The sequence below is a fragment of the Ovis aries genome, chromosome 11 (assembly GCF_016772045.2).
Source record: "Ovis aries strain OAR_USU_Benz2616 breed Rambouillet chromosome 11, ARS-UI_Ramb_v3.0, whole genome shotgun sequence".
NCBI classification, from domain to species: Eukaryota; Metazoa; Chordata; class Mammalia; order Artiodactyla; family Bovidae; genus Ovis; species Ovis aries.
The window spans coordinates 25,534,570-25,561,710 of record NC_056064.1 but is presented as its reverse complement, the minus strand read 5'-3'; the positions used below and the strand labels follow the sequence as shown (position 1 = coordinate 25,561,710).

The 27,141-nt window shown below is 52.8% G+C and overlaps 1 protein-coding gene across 4 annotated transcripts in view; it reads left to right on the top strand.

The window, feature by feature from the left end:
* Positions 1-26,817, top strand: part of WSCD1 (WSC domain containing 1) — a 48,237-nt gene extending 21,420 nt beyond the window's left edge. For all 4 annotated transcript variants that reach the window (XM_042255559.2, XM_042255558.2, XM_027975096.3 and 1 more), the window contains exons 5-9: positions 944-1,065; positions 15,719-15,878; positions 16,883-17,047; positions 20,371-20,571; positions 22,134-26,817. In XM_042255559.2, the coding sequence (XP_042111493.1) occupies positions 944-1,065; positions 15,719-15,878; positions 16,883-17,047; positions 20,371-20,571; positions 22,134-22,486 (1,001 nt within the window). In that variant the 3' untranslated portion in view covers positions 22,487-26,817. The remainder of the gene's footprint in view (positions 1-943; positions 1,066-15,718; positions 15,879-16,882; positions 17,048-20,370; positions 20,572-22,133) is intronic.
* The last annotated feature ends 324 nt before the right edge of the window (positions 26,818-27,141 follow it).

Below are 27,141 nucleotides of genomic sequence, written 5' to 3'. Positions count from 1 at the left end.
TTTAGTGTCCACGGAGGACAGAAAAGGAGGTTTTGAGTCCACCAGCATAGGGACCTGGATTGAAACTTCTTTGTGACGTTGGATTCAGTTTCACTGAAGTATGTACATCAGTGAAATTTTAGATTAAAACAAACTCCTGCCAGAGACAGAAAAACGCGTGTGTTTGAACTGAGCTTCAGGTTGGGATCAGAGGAAGGTGCAGAGTAGGTCATCTGTGGCTCCATCTTGGAGGTGCCCTCCTGCTCTAAGTGGCCTGGGACTCTCACCTGCGGAGCAGGGCAGAAGGGTGTGGAATGGGAGTGACAGCCTGTGCCACACCTGAAGTCTAGAGGCAGGTGAGGCTCTGCCAGCAGCATCTTAGATCACTAACTTCTCACAGCTCATGCCACATCCTTACCTCTCAGCATGTATAGGGCACCTGCTGTATGTCAGGGTCAGGGCTGGGTGTGGGGTGCAAAAGGGTGACCCAGGTGCCGCCTCCCCACAGGCTGCAGGGAGGTACTCACAGTGGAGCATGGGTTCAATCCCTAATCAGGGAACTAGGATCCCACATGCTACACAGCATGGTGAAAAGAAAAAAAAAAAAGTCAGATTTGTGGAAGGAAGGGAGAAAGAGAAAGGGGGAAGAAAGGAGGGAGGGAGGAAGGATGGACACTGTCCCCCGAGGGCTGGCAGGAGTTGCAAGTCATGAGTTCAGCAGCTTCAGTCAAGTGGTCCCTTGTCAGTGACCCTGGTGAGCAAGGTTCTGGGATCTGGTTTCTCTCAGGAGCCTGGCTTGACCACACATAGCCTGTCTGGGCAGTTTACCCTCTCCAATTTGGAATCTGCTCCTCCTGAGTGTAATTCCACCTATTTCAGGATCTGAAGCTGCCATTTCCTCCGGGTCAGGCCCCAAGAAGGGCAGGCTCTGCTTCTCACCAGATTCCCGTTTCTTTCCCCGCAGGGAGGACCGTCACGTACCGGGGCTGTTTCCGATTGCCAGAGAACATCACGCATGCCTTCCCCGACTCCCTGGTACAGGCCAATGTGACCGTGGAGACGTGCTCCGGATTCTGCTCCCAGAAAGTAAGAGAAATTATGACTTCACAGCTGTGTCCTTTAACCATCCAGCCAGAGTGGTGGTCTCAGGGAGGGGCAGGTGCCCGTGGGGGACTGCAGCTCTCTGTCCTCCTTGGAGCCCGGGTGGGAGCTGAGGAGGGAGGGAGGCGGGCTTTGCAGCAGAGTTGCTGAGGACGCCAGCAGGGAGCCTGCTGATGCTGAGATCCGAGCCTGGGTGGGGGATCGTCAGTGAAGTTTGTAAAACTGAAAGGATCGTGCCTTTCCCGATGTGATGTGAGCTCTTGGCACAAGTGTCAGATGTTAAATTGACTTGGTTTGGAAGCCGGAAGATGCTGGCTCGGAACTCGGGGAGTGCTGATGGATTTTCTGTTATTGGCACTGACAGCGTTGGGCCAAGAATCTGACTTCAGGGGCTGTAGTCGCTCAGGTCCCTTTGGTCCCTTAGTCAGGGCTGAGGCGTGGAGTGTGACTCTGTGCAAGTGCTGGGCTGGGTACCAAAGGCCATGTGCCTGCACCGCCTGTCGGCTCTGGGGTGGGAGACATTGATCAAGGCCAGATAGGGTTTGCACATGGCATGATTGGGGTGGGGTGTGAAGCAGGGCTGGTGAGACATGCAGGCTGCCCAGAAAGCTTTGAGATCTGAGGCTGGAGACCCGAGATCTCCAGACTGGGCCAGATGCTATGGCCCTGGAAATGGCCCTGAATGGCAGTAGGCTAGGACTTGGGGCTGCTCCAAATCCTGGGGTCCACTGGCTTTGATGGGACTATAACACGTGGCAGTGTAATCGAGTGGGGCTAGGAGATAGGCAGGTCCTGGCTGTGATGGGGATGATGATGGTTATCAACCGTCCTAACCAGTATTCATCATTTTTTCCATGCCAGTTTCTGTTCCAACTTTACATGGGTTAACCCACTTAATCCTCTTGACAACTGAATGGGATAGGTGTTCTGAGTAATTGCATCTTGCAAGTGAGGAAACAGAAAGCTTAAGCATTCTGTCTGAAGTCACACAGCCAGGAAAGGGGAGAGCCAGGAATTGAACTCTGCCTAGTTCTGTAGCCTTCTGGTGCTTTGAAGGGTGCAGGGAGTGGACTTCAGTGAAAGCACATGGAGCTGGACACAAAGACATGCCCTCCAAGGGCCCCTACTCACCAGGAGCCCCCTTCCCTCTGCTCTGTGCTCCCAACCCCCTTGAGATGCTTCCCTTGGAGATGGGGGGAGACAAAGCCTTTTTCCTACATGCTTTCCTCTTGCATAAGCGCAGCCTTTGAAGTGGCTCTCTTCCATCTCCAGCATTTCCAAAGCCACTGCCAAGGGTGTCTTGGTGTCAGGGCTTATGAGACACAATACTGGGATCCGAGAAGACCATTTTGTTGATTCACAGACGCCTGGACTGGGGCCCCCTTCTCCCCCTCTCCCACTGGTAGGGCCAGAGCCAGCAGAGGTGGCAAGAACATCTGCTCACACAGCAGGGAAGCAAACCTCCCACTCTGGGCTCCCTTCGCCCCTGCAGTTCAGAGCGGCTCCCTGGAGAGACCCCCACTGTAATCAGAGGAACTCGACTGGTCCAGATCCGCTGGCCTCCTGGGTCAGCAGATGCACAGGCATCTTCCTGTGTGCTGGGTGCTGGGTTGCAGCCTTCCCCCTGCTGGTCAGCTCTGATCCTCCCAGCACTCTGTGAAGGGGGATCCTCTGACCCCTGCTTGCTGCAGAGCCAGCGCAGGTTTGCAGGAGTAAGAGTTCTCATACACAAGCATGGAGTGGGTTTACATCCCACTCTTATCTGTCTGTTAGTTGCTCAGTCATGCCCGACTTTGCAACCCCATGGACTGCAGCACCACCCCGTCCCCCATAGGCTCCTCGGTCCATGGGATTTTCCAGGCAAGGACACAAGAGTGGTTTGCCATTTCCTTCTTGTATATATATATAATTTAATTCATTTCTCTTGGGCTGCATTGGGTCTTCACTGCTGTGTACAGGCTTTCCCTAGTTGCGACGAGCCGGGGCTACTCTTCACGGTGGTTCGAGGCCTTCTCGTTGCGGTGGCTTCCCTTCTTGCAGAGCACAGGCTCTAGGCATGCAGGCTCAGTGGTTGTGGCACACGGGCTCAGTTGCTCCACAGCATGTGGGATCTTCCTGGACCCATGTCCCCTGCACTGCCAGGCGAATTCTTAACCGCTGGACCACAGGGAAGTCCCCCTACATCCCACCCTTGACCCCATGCCCCAGCTTTTCATGCTGCTGCCTCTCAGTGTGACATTGGTGGAGGAAGGGGACAGGTGGGTGGGCTGTCGAGGAGGAGACAGGAAAAGAAACAAGAGGAAGGGAGCCGGCAGCCTCGCAGCTGTGCGTCTTTGGTGCTTTAATTTATTTTTCCTAGATGCTCGCGTGGATCACGGTGAAAGGACACCCAAGGGTGTCCAGGAGAAAGTCTTCCTCTCACCCCTCTGTGTCATCCACTCTGTCCTTCCTTGGATGCAGGTGGTGGGCCTAACCTCTCCCTTCCACTCTCAGAGAAATTCCATGAATATTCAGGCAGTTGTTCCTTTACAGAGTCAGGATGGCGAGCCATACGCACTACCCTGCCCCACTCTCCTTCCCTGTGTCTTACAGACTGCTCCAGATTGGCGCAGGAAGCACTTCCTCACTCTTCTATGCCATTACATGGATGTCCTATAATTTATTTAACAAACACCCCACTGTTAAGCATTTAGGTGGTTTCCAATCTTTTGCTTTTACAAACAAGGTTGCGATGACTATCCTTATAGGGGGGTAGTTCTGTGTTGGTGGATCTGCCGGATACAATTCCTAGGAGGGGCTAGGTCCTTGTTCTGTGAGTAAACTTTGCTATACTGCCCTGGTCAAAAGCTGTGTTCATTTTATGCATCCCTCCCCACCCCAGCCCTGCGTGAGAGAGAAGCAAGGCACCCCTGAGACTCTGCTGTTGGGGAGGATGGTTTCAAAGCCACATTCCAGGTGGATGCCCCAGTGTATGGAGGCACCTTCGCTGGGGCAGCCCATGAGGGGCCCAGACACAGAATTTGAAGCTTTTAAACTCTTCAATGCCTATTTCCAGCCTTTCTTCAGATGTACTGACGCAAATCCAGGTCGCTGCAGTCTCTCACTGGAGCATGTGCCAAATGAGACCTGCAGGCTTTTGGTACCTTATGCCACTTTGCACCTTAACGCTTCATACTTCTCCCCTTGAGATGCATTTCGTGGATGGGTTACCTGCTCAGCTCTGGGCAGTGATGCTGCGAATTGTTCAGATAGAACAAGGATGAAGGGGCACCCAGGGTTCTCATAAATGGCCTTTGCCCTCCAGGCATCAGGATCTGTGCTAACGGCTTGGCTCCTGTCCTCGCCTCCCCTGTATCATCGAATGGGGGGTGGGGGCTGTTTTCTTGGGTCCCATTGTTTAGACCCACAGGATGTTGCAGCTGTGAGTAGTCACTATTTCCAGCTTTCATGTTGCAAGCAGGTCTTGGCAGGACACACTTAGTGGGACAGGTGCATACGCTGACGCTGGGTGGGGGGTGCCAGTCCCTGCTGAAGAGAGGCTAAGACAGGAAGCAGGGACTCTGGCATACATCAGAGTAAGGTCAGTGCCTGATGGAGATGAAGGAGACTGGGAGGAAGGCTCAGGGAAGAGGACTGCAACTTTTTGGAAGGGTTGTTAGTTGCTCAGTCTTGTCCGACTCTTTGTGACCCTATGGACTGTAGTTTGTCAGGCTTCTCTGTCCATGGGATTTCTCAGGCAAGGATACTGGAATGGGTATCTTCAGGGGACGTTTCCAACCCGGGGACTGAACCCAGGTCTCCTATACTGCAGGCAGATTCTTTACTGTCTGAGCCACTGGGGAAGCCTTAGAGCCAGCAGATGCTGGGCAGTGTCAAAGGGCAAACGAGGGGTGTGAGGAATGCACGTAACTGGCAGGGGTGAGGGGGCTGGGAAAGCAGCCAGCCTGCCCACCCAGTGTGCAGGGCTCCATGGCACCGTGTGAAAGGTAGGGCGGGGACAGATTGCGATGGGCCTCAGAGGCCTGCCTCTCAGTCCAGATGTTTTTCAGTTGGTAAGAGGGAGCTATGGACGGTGTTGAGGGGGAGAGGGTGGTGTAACTGGTGTGGGCTTCATAGCTGTGGGTGGGATGCTGGGATCCCTCTGGGAGGCAGTGGTCCTCAGGGCCACCCCCAGAGATGCCTTGGCAATACTGGCACCCAAGTTTGCCTGTGATCTGCCTCTGGAATTAGGGATTCCAGGTAGGGCAAGGATGATGCTACAGATGTGCTTGCAGGTAAAGCCGCCATCTATCTGAGAGAGAGCCTTTGGTCCCCAGAATGTCTGTTCCTGCCTTCTCCCTTGTCCTGCCCTGTGGCTGTGAGAGTGACTTGGACTCAGGCCTTCTGGATGGTCCCCAGCAGCTTTCAGCGGGAGCTGGACTAGGACCCCGATCTCACTCTATGGCAGGGTTGCTCATCCTTGCAACTGTTATCAGTTGGGTCAGCTACTTTGTGCGGGGATCTGTCGGTACATTGTAGGATATTTAGTATCCCTCTATCCTGCTACAGACCAGTAGCACCGCCACACTTAGATATGACAACCCAGACTGTCTCCAGACATAGCCCGGGGTCCCTGTGGCACCCCCACTGAGAACCACTGTCCAGCGGGCCACCTGGAACCTGTTGGCTCAGCCATGCCGAGACCCAGCTCACATTTGCCATGCGTCTGAATCCCAGTGATCGATTATCTTCTACAAATATTTAGGGAGGATGAAGGAGCAAATTCCACCTCCAGCCCTGAGGTCTGGTAGATGCAGGATCAGTCAGAAATTGAGGCCTGCAGGGGTCATGGTTCTATTTGCCGGAAGGGTTTTCTTTGTCCTCTCCTTGATGTGGAGGGTGAGAGAGAGAGGTGAATTTGGGGATTTCTGGCTGTGCTTTCCTGCCTGGAGTGCCAAGCACTTCCTCTCCAGAAAGGCCAGCAGCAACCAAGGCTGCAGAGACGTCCCAGTTGCAGCTTCATCTCATCCTAATTTGGCTCCTAGACAAGCTCAGATAGATGTACTGCAATGTGGGAATGGTTACGTGATGCCACGGCCATACAGTGGACTGTAATACAGCCATTGAAAGTGTTTTCAAAGTCTTTTATGATGGAAATGCTCACAGCAGAATGTTAAATGGGGCACAGCTAAATTGGGGAGTGGGGGCTACAGGCTTAATTAGGGCTGACTGGGCAGGGGTGCCAAGAGCAGCAGATGCCAGAGGTGGGGCACAAAAGCAGGAAAAGAGGGGGTGCCTTCCTTGTGCCATGCCCCAGTTTTGAGCACCATCTGAGGTTTATTTGTGGCTCCCGATAAAAATCTCTGCGGTTTTTTTTTTCTTTGCTAGTTAGTTACAGTGGATTTGGGGAGCTCCCAGAATGTAGTTTGACAAGGAAAGAACATTTTGGGCCACATCAGCATCTTAATGATCTGACTGTCTGCCAACAAGAGCAACTTGACCCATGTAAATGTGTTTTTAAACACAGTAAAATGATCTTGTCTAATTTTCTGCGATCGTGTCGGAGCTGGAAGAAAACCTGCTCATTCTCAGTCCTCCGGATCCTGTCACCTCCTTCATTTGGACAGGAGGTGAGAATGAGCTGAGCTGTTTGCAGTGCTGCCCATTTGGGTGAGGGGTCATTAATTTTGAAGCCCCGTATTGGTGCACAAGTAGACAGGCCCTTTATGGGAGCGTGTGTTCCACGGCAGGGCTGATGTGTGAAATCCAGCACCATCTGTAAATAGGTTAGTAACGTGTGAAGCTTCAGCTATTAAGCCTTGTGATCTGAGGCTTGTTCTTCCAGCGACTGTTAGTAGTTCTACCGAGAAAGGCTTCGCAGGGAGAGGTGTTATCCTTTCCGCCTGCCCCCTTTTAGCCTCTTTTGGGGTGTGTGAGTTCTGCATACAGAATAGTAACCACCTGGATGTTTTCCCATCGATGTATCTTCTGAGGTTTTTCCCTTGTCCATTTAATGGAGGCGCTAACCCAGCCGCCTGTGTGATGGAAAGGCACAGATTAACTCTGAGCCTACTTGTTCTCTGCTGGGCGGTGGCCTGACCAAATCCCCTTGGATCTTGATAGATGCAGTCCATCCTGCGTGGCCCCATTCCCTCCACTGGGCATGAAATTTCACATCTCTGCCAAGGATTGGGTCTGTACGGGTCTGGGTTTTGTGAATTAGTACCTCTATCTGCTGTCTGGGGCTCCAGTCTGTGGAGAGCCATCGCCCAAGGGGACACTTTAATGTTTGCCCCAAGCTATCTTGAGGTGGCACCTTTGAGGCTGGAGACATGGAAGGGGACTAGTGAGGCAGTGCTTCCAGTGGAGAAGAGTGGATACAGGGAGATGGCCCAGTGCCCCCACCGCCACCCCATATGTTAGCCTCCCCCAGACTCAGACCAACCAATCTGCCGAGAATCTACTCTCTGAAAGACACCTTAATAGTATGGTTGTTCCTTGAAGAACATGGTTGGAACTGTACTTGTCCACTGATACATAGATTTTTTTTCAGTGAAAAGATACCACAGTTTACATCATCAGCCACTGGTTGAATCCGTGGATGTAGAACCACAGACTTGAGGAGCCGAGGATTTTGTTATCAGCAGTGGGTTCTAGAACCCATTCCCTGCAGATACCAAGAGATGACTGTATTTCACTCCATCCACAAATCCCCTTATAGCTAGAGAAGTCAAGACTCCATCTGTCTGAATTTAAACTCATACCAGAACCCTTAATCATTAAACTATGCCCCCCCCCTTTTACAGATGATAAAATCAAGGCTCACACTGCCCAATAGTTTGTTGACAGTCATGTAAATGGGATTCAAAGCCTGGGATTCCTGGGGCTTCCAAGTGGCGCTAGTGGTAAAGAACCTGCCTGCCAATGCAGGAGACATGAGACATGGCCTCTATCCCTGGGTGTAGAAGATCCCCTGGAGGAGGGCATGGCAAAGCCTGGGATTCCTTATGACAAGCCTTGAACTGGGTCCACTTCCCATAACTGCCTCCCCAAACCACACAGCTGCACACCTGCATTCAGGTCAGAGGGAAACATGCTCTCAGTTCCAGGATCAGTAGGTTTACATTCAATCTGACATTTGCCTGAAAGCAAAAGTCAACGCCCTCACCCCCCATCTCCCTCCATGGGCATCTCCGCTCCTTTTTGTGTTTTGAATGTTACCCAGTTCTGCCTCTGGAGGCAAGAGACTGGTCAAAGCCAACCTCCACGCTGGTTCATGGATTTCATCACAAATCTACCGCCTTCACGTGTTTGCCTCCCAGAGGTCAAGTTGGTGTATGGCAAAGCCCTGGGCTAGGAGTCTGGAAGGCTGGCCTCTGCTCCCACTCACATACCCTGCCGGTCTGAGGTTGTTGTGGGCTTCCTTCAAGCTGCCTCCAAGCCTCAGTTTCCCCTTCTGAAACCTGAAGCTCTTGTCTCTGAAGTTTGGGGTGATGCTGTGTAATCCTAGAGATCCTGAGAAAGATGCCTAGAGAGGAGCAAGGATGCAGGAGAGGAGATCCCAGAGGGGGTGCTGCTCGGGGCCTCACTCCTTGCTTGGTGGAAGGTCCACTCCTTGACCCCTTGGCCACGGCCAAGCCTTTGCAAATGGATTCCCACCCCACCCAGGGCTTCCCAGGTGGCACAATGGTAAAGAAGCCACCTGCCAACGCAAGAGACACAAGAGACACAGGCTCGATCCCTGGGTGCGGAAGATCCCATGGAGGAGGAAATGGCAACCCACTGCAATATTCTTGCCTGGAGAATCCCACGGACAGAGGAGCCCGGCAGGCTACAGTCTATAGAGTTGCAAGGAGTCAGACAGGACTGAACACGCATCACGCCCCACCACTTGGAGAGCCCAGCCCTGGCCATGTCATGACCTGGCTCTAAGCTGAATGCCCACCCACACCACAGCCCCAGCCCACACCCGAGCTCCCATCCTGGGCACCCAGCCTCAAGCTGTAGAGGAAGTACCAGGATGAGAATGTATATCCCCCCTGCCCTAGGACACAGGCTGAGCCGGCTCCCTTTTGAGCCCCTCATCTGCTTGAAACAGTGCCATGTCTGTGCTCCCATTTTTCTGCCTTGCTTTCTTGGTTCATTTTCTCCTCTTCTTTCTCTCTGTGCACGTGTTCTGTCTGTCTCTCCGTCTCTTTGTCTCTCACTGGAGCTTGGGGTGGAGGTACAGGAAGCAAGGAGGTCGGCAGAGAGATAAGATTCATCAATATTTAATGTTTATGGAAATCCTGTCTTGGAAATCCCCAAGAGGCTGAAAATTGTTCTGTGTTTTCAGAATCCAGTGATGTTGCTGAAGAGGTTATGTTGTAAATAAAACCACATTACTGTCTGCAGCTCTCCCGTTGCTCTGCAAACACCCGGAAACTTGACGGTTTAATCCACTCAAGGAAGCAAAAAGGTTCGGGTCACTGGTGGGGGCAGCCGAAGAATACAGGCTCCTGAGGCCTCAACATCAGAAACTACCACCAGGGAGGGAGACAAAGCCAGGCCAACGAGCAGACTTTTTGTTTTTGTTTCTTTACCATGTGGCTGAGATTCTTGTCTGAACAGGATTCTCAGGATGGCAGAGCCCCCTGGGGTTCCTGTTGTCAGAGAGGGTTTGCTTAGATGGAGCAGACTTTCTTCTCTTTACTCATGCCCGGGACACAAGTGACCCACAGAAGGCTCATGTCAAGGTGTATCGCCAACAACTTTGGGGGGAATTGAGATCTGGAAAGGACATTCATTCATTTATTCCTTGGTTCCTCCATCCAACATTCATTAAGCATCCACCATGGTGTCAATACTGTTCTAGGTACTGAGAATGCAGCAAGGCATGCCAGGCACTCAAAAAAACCTCAGCTTACATTCTCGTGGGTAAAGGCAGACTGTGTGTGTGTGTGTGTGTGTGTGTGTGTGTGATTCAGTTGTGTCTGACTCTTTGTGCTCCCATGGAGTGTAGCCTGCCAACCTCCTCTGTCCATGCAATTCTCCAGGCAAGAATACTGGAGTGGGTAGCCATTCCCTTCTCCAGGGGATCTTCCTGACCCAGGAATTGAACCTGGGTCTCCCACATTGCAGGCAGAGTCTTCCCCATCTGAGCCACCAGGGAAGCCCCAAAGACAGATAGTAAACCAGGTGAAATAAGTGAAATAGTATCCTGAATGATGACAAGGCTGTGGAGGAGAAGAAAGCGGAGACCTTACATCCTTATGTATTTTCCCGTGGGAAATGAAGATGTGTATCCACTGAAATTCTTGTCCAGGAATGTTTATAGCAGCAAGATTCATAATAGGTAAAACTGGAAGCAGCCCAGGGGTCCATCAAGTGAATGAACCCACAAACTGTTATGTCTACACACGGAATAATACTCAGCGATATAAAGGAGCAATCTGCTGCCAGATAAAACAACATGCGTGGACTTAAAAACTATTTTTTTTTTCCTGAAAGGAGCCAGACTCACAAACATATGTGCTGAGGGATTCTATTTATAGGCTATTCTAGATCAGACAAAACTCATCTGTGGTGATGGGAATCAGATTAGGAGGAGGGAGGGAGAGATGAGTGGGAAGGGGCCAAGGAAACTGGTGGGAGGGAGGTGCTGTGGGTCCTGTTAACCATTCATCAAACAGGCTGGGTGGTACAAGAAGGTCAGAGCATTCTTTTTTTTTTTCATTGACAAACTGTTATTTTTAATATTTACCGTCTGATTTTTTTTTCAATTGGAGTCTAATTGCCTTACAGTGCTGTGTTAATTCCTGCTGTACAATAACATGAATCAGCTATATGTATACATATATCCCCTCCCTCCTGAACCTCCCTCCCACCCTACTCCCCTTCCACCACTCTAGGCCATCACAGAGCACGGAGCTGAGCCCCCTGTGCTACACAGCAGTTTCCCACCAGCCATCTGTTTAACACAGGATAGTGTATATATGGCAAATCATGATGGACCTACTTACAGGGCAGGAATAGAGACACAGATGCAGAGAAAGGGCTTGTGGGGCGGGATGGGAGAAGGAGAGGGCAGGATGAACTGAGAGGAGGCCAGAGCATTCTGCTGAGGCAAGTTACATGCATGAAAAAAAGCAGACAGCACAGTGAGGGGTTATGGCATGTCTCGGTGATGGCAGGAGGGATTTGCAGCTTGAAGTGGGGTGGCCCTGGAAGGCCTCATGGAAGAGGTCTTACAGAAAGCGAGGGAGAAAACCATGAGGGTGTCTGGGAAAGGACAGTCCAGGCAGAGGGCACAGGAAGTGACCTGCTCGGCTGCCATAACTGAGTTCCACAGACTGCCAGGTGGCTTAAACAATGGAAATTTATTGCCTCTGAGTTCTGAAGGCTAGAAGTCCAAGATCAAGGTGTTGGCAGAGTTGAGTTCTTCCGAGGCCTGTCTCTCTGGCTCGCTGATGGCCTTCATTTCCGTGGCATCACTCCGTCTCTGTGTGTCTGGGTCTTAATCCCTTCTTATAACACCAGTCAGACTGGATGGGGGCCCATCCTAATGGTCCCATTTTAACTTCGTTGCCTCTTGAAGGGCCCTGTCTCCACATCCAGTCATATTCTGAAGTATTGGGGGTGAGGGCGTCAATATGGGAAGTTCAGAGGACACGATCCAGCCAGTGTCTTCAGAAGAGCAGGAACACAGATGCAGAGCGCGGGGTGCACTCTGCTGCTGGGTGGTACCCGGGCTGTTGCTTTCTGCTGCTCGCTGTGATGAAGGTGTCAGTCTGGGACGAGGGGGGATGAGGGCTTTGCAGGAGAGGATGGATGGCAGTGAGAGAGGCCGGAGGTCGCAGTTCTTGTGATGGCTTTTCACTAACTCACAGCAGCAGGAGAGCTGGCTTCCAGAAAGCCAGCGGCCTTCTGATTGAGGGTCAGGACACAGATTCGCTTTCTGTTGAGAAATGACACGAGGGCCTCGGGGCGGGTGGAGTCTAGTCACAGATACTGATGGGGCTTGTCAGGCTATTGTCCTCTCTTGGCAAGCCCAGTGGCCCCAGGTGCCGGGGCTGGATGTCACGGCAGCTCTGACAGCAACGGCAGCTGTGGCCAAGGGGGTCCTGGTTCCGGGTTTAGGGCCCTGTTGGGGCCACTGAGTCCTCAAAGCAGTTCTTTTCTTTATGTGACTGATGAAGAGAAATGGGACAGATGAGCCCATTTGCAGGGCAGGAATAGAGACGCAGACAGATGCAGAGAACGGACTTGTGGACACAGCGGGGGAAGACGGGGGTGGGACGAACTGGGAGATGGGGATTGACGTATCCAATACCGTGTGTAAAACAGCTAGTGGGAGCCTGTGAGAAAGCACAGGAAGCTCAGCTTGGTGCTGTGTGATGACCTGGATGGGTGGGATGGAGTGTGGGGGGAGGGAGGTCCATTGGGGGGGGGGGGTTGCGTGTATACTTCTGGCAGGTTCGCTTTGTTGTACAGCAGAAACTAATGCAACATTGTAAAGCAATCACACTCCCCCCCACCCCTTAAAATGGCTAAGGACCGCAAGTGCTGCTTGGGAGAGGGGCTTCCAACCTTTGCTTGATCCTGAGCTTTTGAGGCCTTGGAGGGGGAGCCAAAGTGGGAATTTTAGGAACCAGACTCTCACATGCTCCGAGTGTCTGCAGGGTGGTCTGCGGCCTATCTCTATGATGAAAGGTCTTAAGAGCTAGGAGTAGGCGAGCACCTACTGTATACTGGGTCCTTTTTATGCATTGTCTTCCCTCCATCTCCCTACACTCTGTGGCATTAATATTATTGCCCTCTGATGACCCATGAGACAACTGAGACTTGAATGGGCCCAGGTACTGGCCCAAGGTCACACAGATACTCAACTGTTGCCCTGGGATTCGAGTCCAGGTCTGTTAGAGTGCAAACATGATGCTTTCTCTCCTACCTGGTGCTTCCTTACTGGTGCCCCTGGACATGAACTCGTGGACACCCAGAGTGACTGCTTGCCCCCAGCCTCCCATCCAGGAGAAAATCCTCAACTCACACCTCATCCAGAAAAAGCATGAGGGGATAGGTGTCCCAGTCACATTGGTCCTTGTGGTGGATCAGAGGGAGAGAAATAAGATCCTCTGACTCCTCCAGGCAGGACAACTCAAGGGATGTGTCCATTTTACAGATGGAGAAGCTAAGGTTTCAAAAAGGGAGGTGACTTGCTTACGATCTCATAGAATGTTGAAGAGCTTTTCTAGTGCAAGATGAAGCACTGAACTCTGGAAGCAGGCTGTGTGAGCGTGTGTGTGTGTGTGTTTGTGTGTGTATGTAGGGGTGTGTAAGAATAGTGAAAGTATCCTGTCTCCTGTCCCCACGTGGCAGGAACCCTAAGAAGGAGATGTGGGCCTGGCCCCAGGTGAAATTCTGGGCGCATTCTCGCAGAGGCAAAGCCTCCCCTGAGGCTGACAGAGGAGGTGGGAGGTGGGGAGGGGCCTTCATGGGGGCTGCAAGGCACCTGAGGCAACAACCCCCCTGTGTCCAGGAGAACACCCTGGGGTGTTCTCACAGGGGGGCAACCTCCCCTCCCCCTTCCTCCTAAGGGAATGCCCCACCCCCAGGCTCTGCATCACCCTCCCTGGCTGGGACACCATCCATTGTCTTTTCTGAGTGTCAAGATCCTTGGCTCTGCCAAGCCACGCTCAGAAAACGCTATTGATTTTCCTTTATTTATTTATTTATGAAATTTTTGCTGTGGGCAAAAAATAAAAAGGTTTGTTCAGCGTTTCCCCAAGCAGTGAGAAGTTCTCTCCGCCCACTGCCTCCTTTGCACATACTCAATAGACTCCTCTCAGCTCTCTGCCTGGGGGAGGGGCGGGGACTCGAATCACTCATTGTCTGCAAGAACCACCAGAGAAGCAGAGTAGAAATGAGGCTGAGTGTCCTGGTACTTGGTGCCCTGTACACAGTAGGTGTTCAAGTAATAGGTGTGGGAGAGATGGGTGGAGGAACTGTTGAGCGAGCCTTGGCTGATGCCCACAGGGCTGGGGGAAGGAGGCAGAGGATGGCCCATTCCTCTGTGAGAATACCCACTGCGTGCAAGGCCCAGTGTTGGGCAATTTGGATCTTTCTCATCTAGTTTTCTGGAGAAGGCAATGCAACCCACTCCAGTACTCTTGCCTGGAAAATCCCACGGACGGAGGAGCCTGGTAGGCTGCAGTCCATAGGGTCGCTAAGAGTCGGACATGACTAAGTGACCTCACTTTCACTTTTCACTTTCATGCATTGGAGAAGGAAATGGCACCCCACTCCAGCGTTCTTGCCTGGAGAATCCCAGGGACAGAGGAGCCTAGTGGGCTGCCATCTATGGGGTCGCACAGAGTCGGACACGAGTGAAGCGACTTAGCAGCAGCAGCATCTAGTTTTCAGGCTTCCCAGGTGGCTCAGTGGGTAAAGAATCTGCCTGCAATGCAAGAGACGCAGGAGACTCAGGTTCAATCCCTGGGTCGGGAAAATCCCCTGGAAGGGGGAATGGCAACCCACTCCAGTATTCTTGCCATGGGAGAAATCCCATGGACAGAGGAGCCTGGCAGGCTATAGTCCATAGCTGCAGAGACGGACACAACTGAATCTACTGAGCACACATGCACATCTAGTTTTCACAACGGATGTGCAAGGTGGGTTTTATTACTTTTGTTCAATGGTGACATTCAGAGAGGTTCAAAGGTACCCAGCCTGTGAACCTGAATTCACATTCAGGCTTTCTGGAGACCAGCGCCCCAGCTCTCACCACTGTGTGGTGGGTGCAGCCTCCTGCTCAGAGGGAACCAAGAAAATGTATATAAAAGACTTCCAGGTGGGACTTCCCTGGTGGTCCACTGGCTGAGACTCCATGCTCCCAATGAACGAGGCCCAGGTTTGATCCCTGGTCAGGGAACTAGATCCCACATGCTGCAACTAAAGATCCCACATATGGCAACTAAGACCCAGTGCAGCCACATATATAAATATTAAAAAATAAATAAAGGCTGCGAGGAGCGACTTGTCCTTCTCCTAACTCTGGCAGATTTCAGCAAGTCCCCATTGAGTGGATCAGCTCAAAGCAATCAAGGCCTGCCGTTGTCCACCCCTCCTGTCCTGAAGAGATGCTGTGCGGGAAACTGTCATCCACCCTGCCCACCACCCCAAAGCAGGACTGCAGAAAGAGGGGTTAGGTCGTCTCTCTCCAGGGAGGGCTGGCAGGAATTCCACAGTCTGTTGGTTAAAGATGCTGAGCACCTCACTAAGCTGCCCTTGGGTGGGCTTCTCCATCCCATTCTCACCCCTGCGCAGGTGCGTTCATGCGACTCCCTGACCTGGAGTGCTGTTCCCTCCCCAGCACTCGTGACATCTCCAAGATCTCAGATCCAGTCCCCCTCCTACAAGCACCATTTGCACTCTGGTGTTAACTATAGGCTTGTCACTGGCCAGCAGTGAGCTGCTGGAGGGCAGAGTCCCATCTTGTTAAGCTTTGTCTCCCCGGATTTGGCCTCAGTGCCCGGCCCTGAAAGGACGGATAGATACCCATGTTGATCCCAAGCAGCTGGCAGGACATCCACAGAGATCGCCCCAGTGCCTGAGCAGTGGGCGCGTGGACCTTGCTTTCACCATTCACTGGAGACACATCTCTTTTTCTCCTCCCCGGCAGGAGTTCCCCTTGGCCATCCTCCGGGGATGGGAGTGCTACTGTGCTTACTCCACCCCCCAGTTCAACCTGCGGGATGCCGTGGACAGCTCACTGTGTGGCCAGGAGTCTGAGGCCCAGAGGCTGGCGGAGTACTGCGAGGTCTACCAGACCCCTGTGCAGGGTGAGTTCCACCCCAGAGGTGACCTGGCATGCAGGGCTCTCCTTCTGTACTTGGTCTGGGAGTTTGGACTGAGTATATGGTCCTGGGATGGGGAAGGCATCTTGGCAGGTGGTCCTATCTTGGGATAATGTGACCGGAGAGGCCTCCGCCATCCCTGGAGGCTGGACAGAGGATGCAGGGATCGGTGTGAAGAGAACCTGACTTTTATCTGACTCTGGGGATGAAGGAGGTTTGAGGAAGAGCAGAAGAGGCAGGGTCCAGAGGGATAACATGGCAAGGTGGTGGGGCTGGCTGACGTGGCAGCACCGTGGCTGCTGGGACATCCCCGAGCCAGCCTGTACCTGGGGACCAGTGAGTCACCGGGCTGTGCCCAGACCCCAGCTTCTTCCTTCTCTGAGAAGCAGGTCTGCCCCAGCTGATCTTAGCGGCTGATGAGAAGAGGAGGTGGGGAAGGTCATCGTCACCTTTATCAAACACCTATGGTGACCCGCACAGCCCTGGGGCCTTGGGAGACTTTCGCCTGAGGGTTCTATGTGCCCCTGACACAGCCCTGGAGGGCCTCCCAGAAAGAGGGGGCACAGAGACTAACACCGGAAGTTCTGAATCCTGATTCCTTGCTGCTCTACCTGGTGTGTGACATTGTTTTGCCTGGCCACGACCCCCAACCCCCCTCCCCTGCAGAGTCTGGAATTATCTGAGCTGGGCCAGGAGGGTTCGGCTGTGACCGCTTGAAAGACAAGGTGGGCACCCTCAGGGCACCGATTTCCACTAGACTCGTCCAGTGGGAGGGCTCGTCATCACTGTGGCTCTCTCTGGCCAGCCACAGACCCGTGCAGCCAAGGGCCAGGTGGCAAATCCCTTCCCCTCTTTGAGCCTCAGTTTTCCCATTCCATTAAATGGGGGGGGGGGGCTTGGGTCTGTACTTCCTGCCAAGAGGAGTCGGGCTGTGAGTCTGGGAGTCACAGTGGAAATGGGGAACCCTGAGATGACTTCTGGACTTTCAGACACTCGATGCACAGACCGGAGGTTCCTGCCCACCAAATCCAAGGTGTTTGTGGCTCTGTCGAGCTTCCCCGGAGCCGGGAACACATGGGCGCGGCACCTCATCGAGCATGCCACCGGCTTCTATACAGGGAGCTACTACTTCGACGGAACTCTCTACAACAAAGGTGAGCGAGGGCTGCCGGGAAGGGAGGAGGCAGCTCTCAGGCCCAGACCCCAGCCTCTGCAGCCCAGGTCTGCCTCGGAGCACCAGAGCTGTGCTTCTCACTCTTGAATGTGTGTCAACATCACCTTGTGCACGCTCAGTCGCTAAGTCACATCTGACTCTGTGTGACTCCAGGGACTGTTGCCCGCCAGGCTCCTCTGTCCATGGAATTTTCAGGCAAGAATACTGGAGTGGGTAGCCATTTCCTCCTCCAGGGTATCTTCCCAACCCAGGGCTCGAACTGGCGTCTCCTATATCTCCTCATTGGCAGGCAGATTCTGTACCACTGAGCCACCTGGGAAGCCCTAAGCAATACCTTAAGGGCTTATTAATTCAACATAGATTCCTGGTTTGTACCCACCCTGCCACCAAGAGAGTATGACTTGATTAATCTGAGATGGGGCCTAAGAACTGGCATTTCTAACAAGCTCCTGTGTGATGCTGAAGCAGTCAGCTCTAGGACTGCACTTTGAGAGGAAATTCACAAGATCTGATATGGATTCAAAGGGAAAGCCTAGGCACTTAGATTCCCTCTCAATAAACATTTTTTAAATTTTCCTTAATTTTTACAGCCCTCAATAATTAGGGGAAACTGACTTCATCTGTTCATTTTTTCCCCCCCGAGGTAAATGTAGCTTATCAAAATACTGTTTCTTAAAACTAGGTCCAAAAATCTTCAAGAGTTTAATGATTTCTAATATTTCTCTTGTAGAAATAAGAGGCCTCATTATGTCAAGTAAATGAACTTTAAAACGGCTCAAATCTGTGCACTGTTTAAGACTAAGAACCTCAGATAAGCCAAGTGGGATACATATTTGGTGAAATAGATTTCTCTGTTGTCAGGTGTTACAGCAGTTTCTCTGGGATTCTTAGCTCAGAGTTTGGTTTAGGGAAAGAGGATCCTATCAGTAACCTCTTAGAGAAAATAGAAAGTTCCTAAGGTTCTGTGATTACCCACAGCCGTCTTGATCTGGTTGGTAAAAAAGCCAAGGGTGTCCATATAACTCAGTCTCATCACAGTTGGGAGTCTTTTTAAAAAAATTTTTTTTGAACTCATGTTTATTTATTAGTATTATGTAGCACAGAGCTTGATGGGTGGTTTTCTTTTTATGCATTTATTTATTTGTTTATTTTCGGGCGTACTGGGTCTTTGTGGCTGCACACTTTTCCCTAGTGGCGAGCAGGGGCTGCTCTGTAGTTGTGGTGCAAGGACTTCTCATCGCAGTGGCTTCTCTTGTTGCAGGGCACGAGCTCTAGGGCACTCGGGCTCAGTAGTTGTGGCTCACGGGCTTAGTTGCTCCGTGGCACTTGGAATCTTCCCGAACTGGGGATCAAACCTGTGTCTCCTGCATTGGCAGGCGGATTCTTTACCACTGAGCCACCAGGAAAGCTCATCCTTGGGAGCCTTGAGTGTTACAGCACCGATAGGCAAAGTAGCCAGATGAAGACTGTGGTCCTGCTCACTCTGGTCTCGTCCCCTGGGAACCGCCTACTGTGTACAGGCTGTAGCTACCCACCATATTCATCCAGAAGGCCTTTACCTTATTCAGACAGCTGGCTGACTTGGTCGACACATGGCTAAGTGACCCAGTGGCTCAACAGCCAGGTATCAAGGGTTGCAGTGACACTGTCTCTGAATGGCTCTAGAGATGCCTGGGTGCATCTTTTAGCCTTACGGGACTGGTTAGGTATAGCCGCAGGTCACGAGCACTGCCAGAGCAATGAACACACACATGCACACATGAAATTCTCAAGGCAACTCCAGTGCCCAAACACCAAACCTGTCATGGGTCAGCCTGGTCTGAGTTATAAGGAAAAGTGGTCACTGCTGAATTAGGCTAAGATAGTACAAAAGACACCCTGGGTCTCAGGGTATCAAAGACCAGCTCGCATGCTTCCTCGGCCCATGCATTGACTCATTCTTTCCTGGAACTTCCCAACTGTTTGACAGAATGAATCAAAGCAAAGACTTTTGGTGTTTGGCCCATGGCAGAGATGAGCTTGAAAACATACGTTAAGTTTCATCTGATGACCCCAGACTTTCAGATTCAAAAGATACTTGATTTTCCAGGCATCAAAGACTCCCTCGCTGTTGGCTGTAGATATGGATGCTTCCAAGCCATTCATGGGGTTGGGGGTGAGAATCCTTTATGTTTCCAAGAGCTGAAGACCAACTCATGTACATTTATAGAGTGTGTCCCCAGAGCTGATGGCATGGGCTACATTGGGATTTGGCCAGGAGATTAGCTTCAGGGGACATCTTTGCAGGAAGCCTTCTATTACCTCCCACCACACTCCCAAATTGGTCCCCCTACCCTTTGTCCCCATAAGTCCCTATCCTCTGTATTACATACACTTGGGCTGTCCCCCAAATAGCTGCTGTTGTTATTTTTTCTCTAAGTTGTGTCCAACTCCTTATGACCCCATGGACTATAGTCTGCCAGGCTCCACTGCCCATGGGATTCTCCAGGCAAGAATACTGGAGCGGGTTGCCATTTCCTTCTCCGGGGGAGCTTCCCATCTCAGGGGTCAAACCCAAGTCTCCTGGAGAGAGATTCTTTACCACTGAACCACCTGCCCTCCCCTGAATAGACTATAAGCTTAAAGACAGGCTCTGAGTCTTACCCCTTTATCCATGACATAAAGTTCAGCATGGCCTGGGCACACGATGATCTTTGTTGATAAATGTATGACGCTATGTAGGGCTGGGGAGAGTCTCCGAGGATGCAAGATTGGAGTTCAGTTACAGGACATAAGGTCAGAGGGTGGGGCTACAGTTGCTGACTGCCCTTGAGCCTGTTGATGGGGATCCCGCCCACTCCGTGGGAAGGTGGGTAGATGGCAAAGGCCTCCCAGGGACACACAAAGCCACATGGAGAGAGCCCTGGCTCTGATGCTGTGGTGCTGTGTGATCTTGAGCAAGTCACATACCCACTCTGAGCCTGCAGCCATGGTTCATTCATCAGGCTCTCTGCAACGCTCATGTGAAATAGCCATGAAGGAGCCCAAATGGGTGCATCATCAGGCCTCTGCCTCCTGACTTCCGGCTCCCACAGGAGGTGCCCGATCTGCTTTCTCTTGCAGATGCCTTCTTTTCCCACTTAGATGCCTCCCTCGCTCACTGTCTCTTGGGCAGGCTCAGGCCCTGTGGTTAGAGGCCGCCCCAGTGGCCCCTCAGTGCCCACCAGTGTCGGCTCTCCCTGGGGGCACAGGTTAGTGTTCACACCTGTCTGCCACTGTGGCAGTGGGGTCTCCATGATGCCTTTCTCGCCCTTGAACGGGCAGGGTTCAAGGGCGAGAAGGACCACTGGCGCAGCCGGCGTACCATCTGCGTGAAGACCCATGAGAGCGGCAGGAGGGAGATTGAGATGTTCGACTCGGCTATCCTGCTCATCCGAAACCCGTACAGGTCCCTGGTGGCTGAGTTCAACAGGAAATGTGCCGGGCACCTGGGCTACGCAGCTGACCGCAACTGGAAGAGCAAAGGTGAGCTGAAGGGGCCAGCAGGGCAGGGGACGGGCTGCCTCTTTATTCCTGGAGTCATCTGCTGACACATAGTAACCGAAGTCCTACTGTGTACCAGGCGCTGAGCGAGGTGCCAGGGGTTGGCTAAAGGGGTCACGATTGCCACCCTCAAGGCGGCCACACAGTCTAAACTTTGGGTAATGGATTAGAGAGACACAAGTCAGGGTGGTGAGTGATACAAAACAAAGCTGTTAGAAATACAGCTGTGTCCAGCAGAGTGGGTGGCGTGGTGAGAAACAAGGCTGGGCAGGCTCCTGCTTCTGTCCCTGTGTGATCAGCTGAGGCTGGTGGGTGTTCTCCCCATTCCCTGACACCCTCCCCTTAGGCCACTCCCCTCTCCAGCTATTCCTGCTTCCCTCTGATTCCCCTTGAGCCAGCAGGCAGGCTGAGCTCTGATCCCTCCTGGGCCTCTTACTAGTCCAGTGACCCCAGGCAAGCTGCAGACCCTGTCTTCTGAGCCTTGCTTTTCTCACCTTAAAACCCTAAGCCCCTACCTCTTAGGGTCGTTAAGAAGATCAAAGAAAGCAAATGCTTCCCACAGCATCACACAGTGGCGCTAGTGGTAAAGAATCCACCTGCCAATTCAGGAGACGCAAGAGACAAGGGTTCAATCCCTGGGTAGGGAAGATCCCCTGGAGGAGGAAATGGCAACCCAGTCCAGTATTCTTGCCTGGAAAATTCCATGGACAGAGGAGCCTGGTGGGCTACAGTCCATGGAGTCACAAGGGTCAAATATGGCTGAGTGACTGAGCACAGAGCAATAACCCAGTTATGGAAGCTTATTTTGTTGGGGGTGATTCTTGATACTGGCACCCTTCTCTCTACTGAGGCAGGGGGTGGTGGGGGCACCGACTTTCTAAATTTGCTGGAAAAAAAAATCTCATGGACCAGATCATCTGTCCAAGATTGCAGCTCCAACCCTTGCCTTGTTGTACATCAATGGTTAAACCGGCGATCACACCCATGTATCAATAAGCATCAATTATGCACCCCATGTAGCTGCATAGGAGCACCTGGGACAGGAAACCCAGCCTGCCCAGCATCTGCCCTCACACACTGCTCAGCCCCCATCACCCAGACTGGATGATGTGCACAGTTGCCAAGGCAACATCAAGGTGAACTGAGGGTCATCTCAATAGAGATGCCCAGCCTTGCTTGTCTAATTCCGCTGTGTCCCATAGGCCTGAGACCCTGGGCTCTTCCTGTCCAGGGATGGTCACAGAGGTCAAGGTCCATCAGAGGGAGAACCAGTTCTTGGAACACTCAGACCCCATGAGTCTTGGTGTGTTTCCAAGGAAACTGCTAGGGGAAGGCAGACCCAAGGTCACATCTCCCAGGCAGGCTTGGGGCTCTTCAGAGCCCAGCCTCATAGTAACTGTCCCCCTCACGAGATCCTTCTTTGGTGGGCGGATCCGGGCAGGTTGGTCCCAGGCAGAGGGGGATGGAGCATCCTGGCCCCCAGGAGGGGAGGCCCCAGGCCCACTGGGCCGGCTCTGACATGGTGCCCCTTCTTTTCTCTACAGAGTGGCCAGACTTTGTCAACAGCTACGCATCGTGGTGGTCTTCACACGTGCTAGACTGGCTTAAATATGGCAAGCGACTACTGGTGGTTCACTACGAGGAGCTGAGGCGCAGCCTGGTGCCCACGCTGCGGGAGATGGTGGCCTTCCTCAACGTGTCCGTGAGTGAGGAGCGCCTGCTGTGCGTGGAGAACAACAAGGAGGGCAGCTTCCGGCGGCGCGGCCGGCGCCCGCACGACCCCGAGCCCTTCACCCCCGAGATGAAGGACTTGATTAACGGCTACATCCGGACGGTGGATCAGGCCCTGCGCGACCACAACTGGGCCGGGTTGCCCCGGGAGTACGTGCCCAGATGATAGACTCCCGGCCTGCTCTGCCTGCCCCACCGGGAGCCAGCCGCCTCCACGGGGCTGAGCACGTGCTTGCTGGGACGCTCGCCTGCCGCTGCCTCCCTGGGATGCTCAGGGGGAGGGGCCTGTGCCACCTGCACGGAGGCCCGCCCTGGGGCTGCGTCCCTGCCGCACAGGGACACCTGGGCCTGACTCCCGGTCAGCAGACCCGATGTCACAGGACAGATGCAAAGAGACACACACTCCTTGCCAGACCCGCTTAGACCTGCCACGCTCCGCTCCCGGTGTCCCGTTAATGCGCCTAAGCCACCACCCTGGGCGTGCCTGACATTCTCAGACTTGCAAACACAAACGTCAGTGCAGGCACGCAGACGCCAGGTTATGTGTTCCCAGGGGCTGCCTGTCTGTCTCTCTGACACACTGACACACATGTGCACCCCGAGTTCTCAGGGACCCGGGGTTTCCTGTCGCCAGCCCAGTGCAGGCTTGCTGCTCAGGGGCTTTGACTGCGGGATGCTGGGCTGGGTGGGCTTAGTGCCCCGAGGAGCCAGGACCCTGGCCTGGAGACGGGCTCACAGTCTGTGGCCGCTGGGCCAGGCAGCCCTGAGCGCACGTCTGTATCCCCCAGTGTGTGTGGTGTTGTGACCGGCTCTGTAGTCCAGCCTCTCCCCTCTCCTTGGATGGGCTGCTGGCGATACGGGCAGAGCAGAGCTGCCCGCAGACACCCCCACCTCAGGAGTGCACCCCCCGCCGCCCCATCCAATATCAGCACTCCTTGAATTGGCGCCTCCTTGTTTGGCTTCTTTCTCCGACTCTCCCCATAAAGCTGGGGACTCACGCCTTATCCCAGAAGCAGGGTGTAGGGGTGAGGAGACCAGGGGTGGGGGTGACGGGTTGGGTGGGAGGGGGCTGGGCTTCCAGGAGAGGGCTATATGCCAGCAGTGCCAATGGAGGGGGGCGCTTGGACTGGGCAGACCCAGGAGAGATGAGTCTTGGGGGCCACTGGGCTGGTTGCCCCACCCATCTTGACAGCTCTCTGCAGGATCCCCCCACTCCTGGTCAAGAGGAAGTGGGGGGCGGCATGGCCCATCAAGACCCTGGGGGGAGAGGCCACGGCTGCAGCTTCTGCCTGACCCCTACCCGCCAGCCCTCTCGGTTCTCTGTTATTCACCCTCCACTTCCTGTCACTGGGTCTTTTTGTCACACCCTCTGTCTCTGGTTTTGTGACACTGACATCTTTCCCACTCGGGGATATGGGAAGCCGGTTCTACCGGCACTGCTGTGTATGAGCTTACAGGCCTCCTGAGAAGATGGCCTCCTCTTCACAGCTCAGGGCCTAGAGGGGCTGGGGGAGGGGAGTGTGTGTGCTGGGTATGGGGTCAGAGAATGCATTGCAGCGGCTTTGAACTGGTCCTGAGGAATCTGTAGAAATTATTCCAGTGGCGCGAAGGGGAAGGGGAATTGCAGCAGCGGAAACAGCACGTTCGAAGGCTCAGAGGCTTGGAAAAGCCCTTGTGTGCTTTGAGAACAGGTGAGTGGGTGTGGCTGCGTGCCTCTGAGTCTGTGCAGGAAGAAGCTGGGAGTGGGTGGGTGAGGACAGAGGAGGGGACAGAGAAAAGGACTCTCCTCACTGCCAGCTACTGCTCAGCCGGGGTGGGGAGGGGTGCTGATGCTAATTACCTTCTTGGGTCACCCATCACTACACATCTTGGGCTCAGAAATGGGGCTGCAGAGACCAGGGGGCTGAAGTCTAGAGGGTGAGGTGGAGCTGGGGGCACAGCCCAGGACAAGTGGGACCCAGGGAGGGCTGTTGAGAGCTTGGCCACACACTGACCCCTGTGAGGGAGAAAGGTGGATGGGCTTGAACTTGGGCAGCCCCTGAGTCCCTTTGCAGCTTCTCCAGGCCTGAGCTGGGCCTGCTGGTCTGACCTCTGCATTAGCAGGAGAAAGCAGCGTGAGGGGTTTGGGAAAGCCGCGCATGGGAATGTGGGACCATCCGCTCCCTGGCTGGAGATCTGGAACTGACAGCACCCCAGTGGGGGCAGGCAGAGCTGAAGGCCCTGGAGGAGAGGCCCTTCCTCAGAGGGAAGCCTCCCTAGCCTTCAATTTTTAATGAATGGCCTTGAGCATCCATTCCTGGTGGCCTCCAAGTTCTTTTTGAGTCTTCCCCCAAACCCACACCGATACTGAGGCCATTTTAGATCCTCCTAAAGCATTGCTGGGGCTCAGCTCAAGGCTGGAAACTCCAGGGCCTTGATAAGTAATTATTGATACAGCATGGCTCAAGGATCAAGTATGGGATGAGCCCTGATGAGGCTGATTCTCCTGAGTAGTAAGAGCAGTTGAAATCCACCAGGAGTTTTCACCCTGCCTTGGAAGGGGGCCCAGAGAATACCTGCATCCCAGAGTGAACCTAGAATCTCAAAGGCGATTGCAGCCCTGAGTGATGGAGGAGAGGGAAGCCAGTCCAGAGACTGGCTCCCTGGCAGTGACCCTTACTCTCCTGGCTATGCAGACTATCTTTGAGGAGAAGACTTAAATGTCAAGGAGTCTGAAAAGAGCAGTGGAGGGGCTGGAGGACCAACTAGGACCGCAGCCAGGGCATGGCCCCCTGGGCTTCCCCCACCACCCCAGGGCTCAGGAGAACAGTGGTCCCAGCCTGTTCTTCCTGATAGATGATGAGACTGTTCCCTGCTGTACCCAGAGACCCTCGCTCCTTCAGGTGGAGGGCCACTTGCTCAGATAGCCTTGGAATTTACTGTGCACCTTAGCCAGGGATGTAGATAAGTGGAATGTTGGGATCGGGATGCATTGTGTTGAGTCAGTCCACCTGGCAAGACACCTGAACCTTGGCACCTGATCCTGGACGTTGGGTGAGTAAGATGTGAAGGCCCCATGTCCTAATGGTTCTCAGCAGTCACCGCCCCCCCCCCCCCCAGCTCCTGAGAAGCACGGGAAGGAGATGTGTCTGTTCTTTTGGGAAAGTCTGTTTGTCCTTCTTCAAGTTAAGCCTCATCTCTAGCTCTCAGCTTCTCCATAAAGAGGATGCTGTCCCAGCCAGCCAAGGAGTAAAACAGGCTTGGATTTAGGAGAGAAGCATGGCAGATGTAGCTAATCAGACCAGAACAGAGTACTCCTGTTTACAGATTCCAATTTTAATAGCAAGGCTGTGGAGTTGCACAAACCTGTGTTAAAACATGTAATTTTCATGGATTTCATCTCCCGTTGTGGATCAATTTGGAAAAACCAAAATATATAATTTGAAAAAACTGAAACTCATTCTTGATAATCCCAGTGATGTGTTAATGAGAGAGAAGAATAGACAGGCTTCCAAACCCTGGGAAGAAAACTGCTTAATTATGTGAGCGTCTTATAATGAAGTCTCGAGCAGCTAAAATTAGATTTGGAGTGCATGAATATGCGAGAATATTTGCACACCAGAATGCATTTTTCCCCTTAAAAGTAACAGGTTCTTAGGGGGCCCCAAGAGGGGAAATGGAAGTGCTGGGGTTGATCTTTGTGGCTGCAAGAATTTCTGGGACTGAGGATTGTTTTCTTTTGGCTGGAAATTTGTTGGAGGTGTTTAAAACGTGATGCTTCCAAAGTAGTTCATTAAGGTTTTGGGAGAAATTGATTGGTCTGAACCCTCATTGATGACCACTCAATATTTCCTGAGTTGGCCTGAACAAGGTCGAATTAGAATAGAGTGGAAATAGGATCGAGTCTGCAGATTAAAGGGGTGAGTCATGGTCCCGGCTCTTCTCTGCTGTGATCTTAGAACAAGCCTTTTCTCTCTCTGGTCTCAGTTCCCCATCTGTGAAATGAGAGATGAGTTGGAGGCTGTTGGTTGCATCCCTGATGTTCATTTCCCCATTTCCTTTCCCAGCAGCCCCTGATGTCTCTTGGCAGGGGTGTGTTATGCTCTGCTGGGGCTGTCTCTGTCATCGTTTCTGGGGTGGGATGCATGATCTGGACCAAGCCCACACCTCATCCCATCTCTCTGGCTACAGTGATGGTCATGCTTCCTAAGGCAACAGAGCCAGAGGGAATTTCAAGACTTTCTCTGGAAATGTTGAATAAAGGCTCTTTTTATTCACCTTGCTAGATGTCAACGAAGAAGTAGGTAATCTTGGATCTTGATAGTGGCTGTCTTGGGAATCCTAGGGGGGACCCCTCCCAGCATGAAGCTGACAACTGAAGGGAGAGTCAGGAGGCAGAAGGAAACCAGATCCTTGGTGATGCTGTTAAGTATAGGATCTATCTTTGCTTGTGACTGGCCCCGCCTATGGATGGTTTTGTTACATGAGCCAATAAATTCCCTTTATTGTTTATGTTGAGTTGAGTTTGGTTTCTGTTACTTACAGCCCAGAGGGTTTTTACAAAGGGCTTGGATTGAGAGACCCTGGGATTCTGATAGTCTCTATCTCTGTGGCAGAACTAGATGAAGACAGAGACACGACCAACAGTGAGCTGTCGGATTAAGAAGTTGCTTTTCACAGGAATGGGGGTGGATGTGAGATGCTCAGTAGGAAGTTGTGCTCTGTTAGCCAGGACAAGTAGCATTTTTAAGTTGGTACATAATGAGGTCACCTGGGTTTCCTTAGAAAAATCGATCCTCTTGATTGACCGACCCAAACCATAAATTGTCTCATTCAATCCTT